Below are 12186 nucleotides of genomic sequence, written 5' to 3'. Positions count from 1 at the left end.
AGACTTTTTGAGCCACAGAGCTCTTTGTGAAGCCAAAGTTTCTCGTGAAGACCCAGTAAATGTTTATATATTGTATTATATATAAAACGTATATATATCAGGCATGGGCAAACTTAACCAACATAACAGTATTTCAGTGGAAGACCCCAGGAGACATCCAGTCCAACCCCCTTCTGTCATGCAAAGCACCCCCCAACAGATGTCCATTTAGCCTTTGTAAAAATAATAATAATAGTAATAGGAGCAACCCCAGGGGCCATCCAGTCCAATCCCCTCCTGCCATGCAGGAAAAAGCACAAAGTACCCCCACCAGATGGCCATCCAGCCTTTGTAACAACAACAACAACATAAACCCCAGTGACCATCCAGTTCAACTCCCTTCTGTCATGCAGTAAAAGCACAATCAAAGCGCCCCCTGAGTGATGGGAGGGAAATAGGGTTTTGAAAGCAAGCAAGGTGAGGGGGAAAGGATCTGGAACGCGAGGAATGTGAGGAAAAAAGACTTTTGGCAGCAAAGGAAACAGGTTGAAAAGACTTTTTGCAGCAAGGGAGATAGGGGAGGGGAGGAGCAGGAAAGGGAAAGGAAAGCTTGGGGGTGGTAGGAGGAGGAGGAAACTGCGGAGCCCTTCAGTATGCTTTGTGGATCCCCAAGGGCTCCATGGAGCACACTTTGAGAACTGCTGGTCTATGAGAATGCCACAAACACAGGACATGAGTGCAAAAGCACCCTTTCTGTTAGTGGTCTTTATTAACTTGTTTGCAGAGTTATGTTGCTTGTTACTAGGAGCTGTATATAATAATCATAAATATTAATCATTTGTTTCTTGTTTGCCACTATATCTGACGATCTTTCAAAACCTTACCTGAGCACAGTTTTATGGATGTGATTTTCGCTATTTATTGTGTGTAAGGCACTATCCATTCTGAATTCCCCACTGTACTACTTCACTACATGATACTTCCTCTTGGTATGTAAGAAGAAGAAAAAAACTCCATCATATCCACTTTCTCCATATCATGTACAATTTTATATGCCCCAGTTATCCTTTTTTTCTGAGCTAAAAAGACTCAGATGTTTCCTGCTGGGGAGAAGGAAGTGTTTTAGCAGCTTGCTCATTTTGTTTTTCCTTTTCTGATTATTTTTTCAGTTGCAATGATCAAAGGTGTACACAGTATTCCATGTGACTGCATCATTGGTCTGTTTAAGGGTATTAGATTGTTTTCTTTTCAGCTCCTATCCTAATGCTCACCAATATGTAATGCGAGAATGGTTTTATATATTGCATATTGCTACCCAGAGGTTTCATTCCAGTTGCACTCTGGGCTGATTTTTTTTCTACTGAGCAGTCACTGAGCCCTAAGTCCTCTTTCCTTTTCAGTCATCACTAAATGTGTGAAATACAGATCTTTTGTCCTTATGTGAATTGAATTAGAGTTGTGTTGTCGAAGGCTTTCATGGCCGGGATCACAGGGTTGTTGTATGTCTTTCGGGCTGTGTGGCCATGTTCCAGAAGCATTCTCTCCTGACGTTTCGCCCACATCTATGGCAGGCATCCTCAGAGGTTGTGAGGTATGGATAAACTAAGTAAGGAAAGGAAAGAATATATATCTGTGTCCAAGGTGTGGCAAGAGTCCTTTGTCACTGGGAGCCAGCATTAATGTTTCTGTTAATCACCCTAATTAGCATTGGAGATGTTTTGTCCCTTGCCTGGGGGCATCCTTTGTTCAGTCAAGCCTTCATTGTGTTGGTTCCCATCTACTGTTTTGATTTTGGAGTTTTGTAATACTGGTAGCCAGATTTTGTTCATTTTCATGGTTTCTTCCTTTCTGTTAAAGTTGTCCACATGCTTGTGGATTTCAATGGCTTCTCTGTGTAGTCTGACATGATAGTTGTTGGAATGGTCCAGCATTTTTGTGTTCTCAAATAGTATCCTGTGTCCAGGCTGGTTCATCAAATGCTCTGCTATGGCTGATTTCTCTGGTTGAATTAGTCTGCAGTGCCTTTCATGTTCTTTGACTCTTGTTTGGGCGCTGCGTTTGGTGGTCCCTATGTAGACTTGTCCACAGCTGCATGGTATCCGGTAGACTCCTGCAGAAGAGAGAGGATCCCTCTTGTCCTTCGCTGACCGTAGCATTTGTTGGATTTTCTTCGTGGGTCTGTAGATAGTTTGTAGGTTGTGCTTCTTCATCAGCTTCCCTATGCGGTCAGTAGTTCCCTTGATGTATGGTAAGAACACCTTTCCTCTGGGTGGATCTTTGTCTTGACTCTCATGGCTTGTTCTTGCCCTTGCAGCTCTTCTGATGTCTGTGGTGGAGTATCCATTGGCCTGTAGAGCCCAGTTTAGGTGGTTGAGTTCACCTTGGAGGAGGTGAGGTTCGCAGATTCTTTGTGCACGGTCTGTCAGGGCTTTGATTGTGCTCCTTTTTTGACTTGGGTGATGGTTGGAGTTTTTATGAAGGTATCTATCTGTGTGTGTAGGTTTTCTGTAAACTGTGTGGCCCAATTGTTGATTGGGTTTGCGGATGACCAGAACATCTAGAAATGGCAGTTTTCCTTCCTTTTCTTTTTCCATGGTGAATTGGATGTTTGGGTGGATGCTGTTAAGATGGTCCAGGAACTTGCTGAGTTCTTCCTCTCCATGGCTCCAAATTGTGAAGGTGTCATCTACGTATCTGAACCAAACAGTTGGCTTTTTTGGTGCTGTTTCTAGGGCCTGTTTTTCAAAGTATTCCATATAGAAATTTGCTACTACTGGGCTGAGAGGGCTCCCCATGGCCACTCCATCCTTCTGTTCATAGAATCCAGCGTCCCACTGAAAGTAGCTAGTGGTGAGGCAATGGTGAAACAGGGCTGTGATGAATTAGAGTTATTTACACTGGACTGTGTTTGCCATTTTTAACTAGAGTGAAAGTATATATTTGGACCTCTTGAATATCTATTCTTGTTTACCACCCTGAATAATTTGAATAATACAATAAAGATGGTTGCCTCACTTCTCATCTTTGCTCCAGAACTTTTTAAAATATGCATAAAACATATATACATGATGTTTCTCTACAAGTGTTCCTTTTGTGTGCCTTCCCTGCTGTACTCCTTTTATCATTGACTGCCTATCATATTCTTTATGCTTATATTTTTAACATTCCCCTTGTCAAAAGAAACATATTTTTACCTTCATCCCTTACAGATGATTGATCTCAAACAGGGTGCTTCACAGTTCATTTCAGGTTTCCTTGAGGGCGATTTTGAATGCTATTAACTTTTAAGTGCAAGTAGGTTGGCTGCATTCTGGGTCCCGGAAAAGCCATTTCTGTTTATAGACTTGTTCCGAAATTATCTTTAACACTTAACAATTCTACCCTCAAGCCACCACTTGCTTTCATCACATATTGAGATTCTTCTGCCTTACCTGGTCTAGTTCATTTTACATATGAAGCAGCTATATTGGAGATTCTGGCAATCAGACACCTATTTGACAAACTAAATTTGTTTCTCAAGTCTACACAGCTACATTTCCCCATGTAAATGGTATCAATTTGCACTACTGTTACTGACTCCACTTGTAATACTTTCTATGATGCTGTCTAGATCAGGGCTTCTTAAATATTTTCCATGCACGACATCTGTTTACCCAGGACATTTTTGTGCAACCTTGGATATTATGGGTACATAAAATAGGTATGTTGTTTATTTGTTCAGTCACTTCTGACTCTTTGTGACCTCATGGACCAGCCCACACCAGAGATCCCTGTTGGCTGTTGCCACCCCCAGTTCCTTCAAGGTCAAGCCAGTCACTTCAAGGATACTGTCCATCCACCTTGCCCTTGGTTGACCCTTCTTCCATTTTCTTCCCATTTTCCCCAGCATCATTATTTTCTCCAAGATTCCCTGTCTTCTCCAGTGAGCTGTCGGGCTTTATTTCCTGGAGTATAGACTGGTTTGATCTTCTTGTGGTCCAATTCACTCTCAGAATTTTCCTCCAACACGATATTTTAAAATCATCCATCTTCCTTCGCTCAGCCTTCCTTATGGTCCAGCTCTCACATCCATAGATTACTATAGGGAATACCATTGCTTTAATTTTGCGGACCTTTGTTGCCAGTGTCTCTACTTTTCACTATTTTATCAAGGTTGGTCATTGCTCTCCTCCCAAGAAGTAAACGCCTTCTGATTTCCTGGCTACAGTCTGCATCTGCAGTAATCTTTGCACCTAGAAATGCAAAGTCTGTCAGTGCCTCCACGTTTTCTCCCTCTATTTGCTAGTTATCAATCAGTCTGGTTGCCATAATCGTGGTTTTCCTGATGTTTAACAGCAACCCAACTTTTGCTCTTTCTTCTTTCACCTTGGTTATAAAGCTCCCCAGCTCCTCCTCGCTTTCAGCCATCAAAGTGGTATCATCTGCATATAAAAGGTTGTGAATGTTTCTCCAGCAATTTTAACTCCAGCCTTGGATTCATCAAGCCTTGCACATCACATTATGTGTTTTGCATACAAGTTGAATAGGTAGGGTGAAAGTATACAGCCCTGCCGTACTCCTTTCCCAATAAGTGCAGAAAGCAATTAGTTACTGATAATAAATCATACAGATATTTATTTTAAAGCAATTACAAATGTATTTATGTAATATCTTTGGAAAATTTGATGTTCACCCTTCCAAGTCAGGGATGTAGCTATTTGAGGGAGGAGTCAAATCCCCCCCCCCCCAAAGAAATGTTGCTTAAGGTTTCAAATTTCTAGCATTGCAGTAACTTGAAATGTTCTTTTAGCATTTAGAAACACAGTGCAAGCATTTAGAGAAAATAGGCAGGCAAAACTACTAAAGAAATATGAACTCAGTACAGGAATACCGGATATGAGTGATACTCAGTGAAAAGTCTGCAAAGCTAGAAATTTTAGCTTGAAGAAAAAATCATTTTGTGAGGCAGACTCCATATAAGGAGGCAATGTCCTCATTAAACCCCCTGTAGTAGCTACAAGCAGTTGCTAGTTCATCTCTATTTCCTTTTTTTATTGTGGACAGAAACTTGCAAGTGCTTGTAGATACTGGACGAGGGTTGACCTTCGGAGAAAAATGGGGCTGCAGATCCCTGGATTACAGCCATTGGAATCCAGTTTTTCCAAATTCTGGCACGGGGACTACTCCTAAGAGCAGAATAGACATGTAATCACAGGCTAGCAGAAAATAATCTTATTAAAATATTTGCTTGAAGTTTCCTTGCCTTTGTTCTTTATTTACCCTTGTCAAGTAAGCTTTTTCCAAGCAAGCTAGAGCAGCAGCTGGTCTTGGTAATTTTTCTAACATACAAACCCTAGGGCTTTCAAATGGGAAGGTGGGCAGCATGTGTATTTTTAATATACATTTACCAGAAGTTAATGAATGAGGCTATGGCCTTTGGGGCACACAGCAATGTTGTATTTAATATTATTTAATATTAATGCAGCGCTTTCTTTCTTTCGGGCAACATGTGGCTCCTACTGAACATTTTTAATTACCAACCACTAGCAGGCATATTTTAAATATGCAGGGTTGGCCTGCTGAGCATGATTAAATTTGAACATGAAGACAAAAAGCATTAGGGAATCTTTGATCTGCTTTAAGCAGTTCAGAAATGTTTGGTCTCTGTAGAATAATAGGATTCATACAAGATCATGGGACACAGAAATTATGCCACTCTTTTTAATCCTCTGGAGACCCAGAAAGCCTATAAACAATAGTCAGTAGGCTTTGTTATATTCACTGTCATGACATCATGTCTGACATTGCTATGTGAGTGACTCCAGGAGCCCTTGTTATTTCCAGTTGCCGTCAACATAAATAAAATGAAGTGAAACTCTTCCGAACATTATGTTTGCAGTAATGACTCAGCAGTCACAAAATGAAGCAATGACTTCGGCCATGTCCAAACATCTTGTGTAATTGGATACTAGATCTATATTACTGCAGTTCAGGGATCTTTGGAAGACTATTCATTCATAGAAACTATTTCTTCCTACAGCCATTTCACACCGTATTTTCACAATTCGGTTTTGTAGGAAACAGTGGGACCTTCTTTTTTGGCTATGGCTGAACCTTTAAAAATGAGGTCTTGAAAAGGGGCAGCTAAGATCACAGAAATGGTTGCAGTTGTGGATGTGTAAACAATTCACATGAAGATGTGTAAACACTGTCTGCCTGCCTATGTTCCTCACACTTGGGTGGTCTGATGACATGGAATAGCAGTCCCCTGATCGTCCCCATGTCACAATGGTCCTCAGCCACAACACAGCCCTTCCTTTTCCTCCACTGCTTGCTTTGATATCAGCAAATGACAGTGAGTGCTGGGAAGGGAGGGGGATAGAAGGGGGGGTTTCTTCCTCTTCCTCCCTTGGCAGGGAGAAGATAGGTACCATGTTGTAGCCAGGGATGTGACCTGGAGGGCAGTGGAGGGAAATTTAGGATGACCACCCAATGGCAATGAACTGTGTTTGGTTCCATTAGGTGGTGAAGACTCCTTCCCACCTACTTTTGTAGCAGCTGAAAGAGTCTCTGTGTAGACTTCTGTCAGGTTTGATCTAGCATCCAGATCGGGCTCAAAAACAGAGTCAGTGTAAATGGGACTCAAGACAGTTTACAAGGTAAAAAGGACAATAAAGACATGTATAAAAACTTACAAAATTAAGACTAAAACAGCATTAACAGTATAATTTAAACCACATAAATCTTACTTTAAAACAAAGATTAAAAACAGTGTGGCATTATAAGATGCATTTTACGTATCAAAATACATTTCCAAAAGGTTGCTAGAGAACTTCCCTGAAGATTTTGCTGCCTGTATAGATGAGCCTTTACTGAAAGTATTCTATGCATACCTCTGATACTGGTGCTCAAATAGGCCAAGCCCAGGGTGGTCTTGAATCCTCTTAGTTGAAAACTGACTTGATTCCCTGACATGCCCAAGAACTCAGTCTTTCATGGTTACGTTCTAAAGCTGATATAGTGAAAAAAATTGGGAATTTTACATATGTCAATAGGTGTGAAAATACAAGAAAAGAAACCACATAAGAGCCACTGTTCCTCCTCCATTTGCATTGATCCAAAGGGATTTTGAAAGCTTTGAAAATGTTGTGATAACTATTTAGACATGTGTGTACACACACACAAATGTACATGTAAGGGCCCTTCCACACAGCCCTATATCCCAGAATATCAAGGCAGAAAATCCCACTATATCTGCTTTGAACTGGGTTATCTGAATCCACACTCATATAATGTGGGATTTTCTGCTTTGATATTCTGGGATATAGGGCTGTGTGGAAGGGCCTTAAGACATAATTCCAGTAGTTCCTTTCTCCACTAATTAAATTCTAAATATGCTTCACTAAAAGCACTTACATCTTTCTAAATGTCCCTGCACACACAAACCTATTAGCCTTATTGATGCTTTCTCTTGAACGCCTGAATAGGACTATTGAAGTACTATTTAATCAGATACTGGTAATTTATTCCTTTATGATTTATTTGGGGAATACTGCTGTTATTTTATGTTTTATTGAGCTTTTGAAATGAATGCCTATAACAAGTATAGACTACACATAATACCTCTAATTAGGATTAATTTTCTTTTCAGGAGAGGTGTTGAATCCATGTTACAAACTCTAAGTTCAACCTGATTTCACACTACTGTATTTCTTGGGATTTGTTTGTTTGCTTAGATATTAACCCCCTGACCCTTTTGCAATAGCTTTAAGGCATGATAAAGACTATAATCTAGAAACAATGAATTAAATCATACTGAAGTATTCTAGTCCAATTTGTGTATGCTGTTGTCATCAGTTCCTCATTGTTGAGAAGAATTTGAATATGAGGCCAAGTGCCTAGGCTCCAGCACCTCATGAAATAACACAAGATGCTGGCATTACCTTCTGCACTAGCTAGATGTTTTCTTCCTTGGATCCCATACAGCTGCTGGTCCTCCAACAGCAATGAGGACCTTACCACATTGGGATATACTCTGTTTCTGAGACTCTTTAAATGTGATTCTGAATGGGTCTTATCACATGATGTTTACCCCTTTCCATTAGCATTCTTTCTGATTCTGTCTGTAAAACATTGCAGAAATGGGGTAATTTCACATGGGATTCTAATCATGTTTTTCTGATTTACTAAAATTGAATATGGTGCTGAGGTGCTGGGTTTTTTGTGTGTGTGTGATCATAAAATCAGTATGCTAAAATCTCTTAAGAACAGTAGTTTGAGACTTCCAGGCTATGTCACTGCACAATATTAGAATGAATATACAGTAGAGTCTCGCTTATCCAACCTTTGCTAATCCAACATTCTGTATTATCCAATGCAGTCTGCCGTTTAGTAGTTAATGTTTTTGTAGTCAATGTTTTCAATATATTGCAATGTTTTGGTGCTAAATTTGTAAATACAGTAATTACTACATAACGTTACCATGTATTGAACTGCTTTTTCTGTTGATTTGTTGGTGCTTAATTTGTAAAATCATAATGTAATTTGACGTTTAATAGGCTTTTCCTTAATCCCACCTTATTATCCAACATTTTAACTTATCCAACATTCTGTTGTCCTGTTTATGTTGGATAAGCAAGACTCTACTGTATATAGATATAGATATATAGTGACATAGGGAGGCATTTGAATGGATTGGTAGGAGCCAGCCTTCTGTGGTGTGAGGAGTCAAAGCACAGTATTTTCAAATCATAATAACTGTGTGATGGGGAAATTGTGTATCCCATCTGAATACAGTATGCATTTGGTTCATAAAAATGCAGAGGAAAACAGATTTTAAAATTGTGCACAATATTATATTTACTCCTTCAATAAAATTTGCGCTCTTGCAGAAAAGACATTCTATGGCTCATTATCTTTGCTTTCCTAAATGAGCATTTTTCTACTCTTTGACTTTTGGCTTGCTTTGGCATATTGCAAAGAGGCATTAAGTTTCACTTAGTTACAAAAAAATGACTTTCTTGCTAATTGTTTAAATGATAGCAAATACCACAGCCTGGGAAGTACTTCAGTCAAAAAAAAAAAAAAAAAGCAAGCTCTGGAGAGCTGTTGATTTTCATGGCTGGATTTCCTTGGAAGTACTTTGGTGGCTCAATTTCCCTCACTGTCCCCTGCCAGAAACTATAAACATTAGGAAACAGAGCGAAGATGACTTGTGTAGCCGATGTATACATGAGAGGTAATAGGATGTAAGCTGGTGGAACTTCTATCCCTTTCTGCCTTCCTCTCTTGACTTCCTATTGCTTGAACATCACACAGACATTTTCCTCCCTTCCTTAAAAAAAGACTACACTAGGACCAGTGAGATCTCACAGGAAATCTCAACTAACAATGAAAATCCCAGTGTACCCTTCAGTAGACCAACATCTCTCTATCCAATTTATCATACAGGCTTATTCAGAGAATTAAATCGATTCTGATTTGCTCGGAAGAACATTATGATGAAAATGTAATCAGTACTACTCTATGTATTAATGCAAATGGCTTAATTTCCCAAAATTCCTCTAGTGACTATGGCTATGAAAGGCACAGCAATAATCAATGTATCCCAGCATTCTGGTTCAACCCATCTTCCCAGTTGAAAGAATGCAGCCTTGGTCAGAGCTACCTGAACAGCACTGGGTAAGTGAACCTACTTTGTAATGTCTCTTTTTCAAATCTAGGAATGATCCTACCTTTACCACTTCTTTAAATGCTACCATTGTTTCTTTTTTTTTCATGTGATGAAATCTAATGCTCTTTTGCTGATTTAATGTGCATTTATCTTTTAAATTGTTCTCACTACTTGAATACACCCCCTAAGGTATCATTAAGGAGCATTTTAGTGTATTAAAATATACATTTTCCACATTTATATTTCAAATACATATTTTTTTCACACATATCTACAACTCTCTCTCTGAACATCTGAATTCAAGAGGGCAAATTGTACTTGATGCAGAGATAGTTTATGGAGTGCAGACTAGGCAATGTTTGCCCAAAAAGCCAACTGGAGTGGATTCCTCAGAGATCCTCAGTTATCTCTGTCTTGTTCCAAGGCTGAGCCATTAGCTGGATGTTTCAGCCTTGCTTTTCTAACATTCTAGGTAAAAATGATTCTTAGGAAATCATTAACATAAATGATACCTAGGGACTGTACTTGTATATAGGGATAAATGCTCCCCAGGCGACCAGCTTTGCTGACCAAATTAAAGTAGAAGCAAGAATAATCTATTTGCAGAGCATTTTAAATGAGCTCTGTTTGTTTTTAAAATGGGATGGGGGATTTGTGATCCCTGAGACATTATTCTACTAGTGCTTTCATAATTATTTACCACTGGCTATGATATTTAGAGTTTATGGGTGTTGAAGTCTGAGATAAATAATATTCTCTGAGGCTGGATCGACACTCCCATATAATTCAGTTTCTGAACCCAGATGATCTGCTTTAAACTGGGGTATATAAATCTACACTGCCATATAATCCAATTCAAAGCAGATAATCTGTATTCAAGTTTCTCGAGTCGCTCCTGACACGGAAAAAACAAAAACAAATCTGGATTCAGAAACTTGATTCGGTGGCAGTGTAGATGGGGCCTAAGGGACTCATCTCATGGAGGTCCATACACCGGGGGACAGGGGGGAATCTGTTGGGCAGTGGGGCCAATCTGTGGGAAAGTGAGGGAAACCATTGGGCAGCTTCCCGCATCACCCCCTTACCATCCCATGCCATTTCCCGTCCATCCCTGGATTGGTCCCACGCTGTCCTTGGCTTAGTCTATGAGAACACAGGTACTCACCCATGTCCTCTGGGCTGCCTCATAGCACATTGCCGAGACACAGAATGCTGGAAGTAGTCCTGTGTCATGTGATGGGCTCCGGCTGGCTCCGTACTGACTGTGTCTCAGCAGCATCCTAGGATAGGCAAAAAGCCCATTGTGGTAAAGTCCTTAGAGCACTGATTCTCAACCTGGGGTCCCCAGATGTTTTTGGCCTACAACTCCCAGAAAGCCCAGGCAGTTTACCAGCTGTTAGGATTTCTTGAAGGCCAAAAACATCTGGGGACCCTAGGTTGAGAGCCACTGCCTTAGAGGAAGGCAACAGGAAATCTCCCCTTTAAGAAAACCCTGTGATAGAATTGCCATAAATCACAGGGCAACACACAACTTGCATGTGCATTAACTCAACCTCAATGAAATATTTAAAATTTTACTGTTTCTTCTGGCTCATAAATATAATATTGTAACAGGAGTGGAACAGACTGAGCTGCATTATAAGGTCAGTATAGACTCATATAATGCAGTTCAAGGCAGTTAGCTGCATTATACGAGTTTACACTAATCATATGAAGAAGCCTCACACTGCATTTATATGGCAGTGTAGATGAAGCCAGAGACAACAAAGAAATATATGTCTCCATAAGTCAGCTGTTTGTTTTAAAAAATGTAATGGGTTTTAAAATTACTTGAAAGCTAACGCACACGCACACATTCAAACTAAGGTTTAACATTACTGACCCAAACATTTGATCCAAATAGTGTTTTGTTTTTGTGAAGAAAAGTAAATTATTTTTTGTAACCTAGAGACACAATGTCATATAGTATACCTTTCTTTTCATTTTCCTTTTTAGGCACACTGATGCAAAACCAAGGGTCTATGCCAAATAGTAAGGAGCATGGAAATAGACAAAAAAAGAGAAGGAATTTTCCTCTATATTCTTCAATTTAACCATGTGTTGACATTTCCTAGGGTTCTTGGCAGAAGTCTTAAATATAATTTTCTCTTGCAAATTATAAACTCTTAAGTTTATTTGCTTCTGTTTCCAGTTTGCAGTCAGAATGTGTATGATATCAAATGTGGTTTCATGCTTGAAACAGGACATTTTGAATTACCAACTCAACCCAACATGACCTATGCTATTTTACAGGTATCGGAGAATTGTTTCTAATAACTGCACAGATGGGCTGCAGGAAAAATATGCAGCCAGGTCTGAACAATGTCCGGGCAAAGCTCCTCGGGGTCTGCATATCCTTACATCAACTGGCAAATTGGTAGCAGAACAAGGATACAACACTACTTTCATAATACGCATGGAGGAGGTAAGATCACCACCTTAATATCAATGTTAATAACACAATGGTTTTATGTATCTTTGTTGTTTATTTTACGGACTTGTATTGAATGTTTGCT

At 39.7% G+C, this 12186-nt stretch overlaps 1 protein-coding gene across 1 annotated transcript in view; it reads left to right on the top strand.

Moving 5' to 3' along the window:
* The window catches only part of sorcs3 (sortilin related VPS10 domain containing receptor 3), a 665522-nt gene that overhangs the window by 566260 nt on the left and 87076 nt on the right, over positions 1-12186 (top strand). Inside the window, exons 17-18 of the mRNA XM_062976280.1 lie at positions 9526-9639; positions 11924-12095. Coding sequence (XP_062832350.1) covers positions 9526-9639; positions 11924-12095 — 286 coding nt within the window. The remainder of the gene's footprint in view (positions 1-9525; positions 9640-11923; positions 12096-12186) is intronic.

This window comes from Anolis carolinensis, chromosome 3 (genome assembly GCF_035594765.1).
Source record: "Anolis carolinensis isolate JA03-04 chromosome 3, rAnoCar3.1.pri, whole genome shotgun sequence".
Lineage (NCBI taxonomy): Eukaryota > Metazoa > Chordata > Lepidosauria > Squamata > Dactyloidae > Anolis > Anolis carolinensis.
This window is presented reverse-complemented; position numbering and strand designations above follow the sequence as displayed.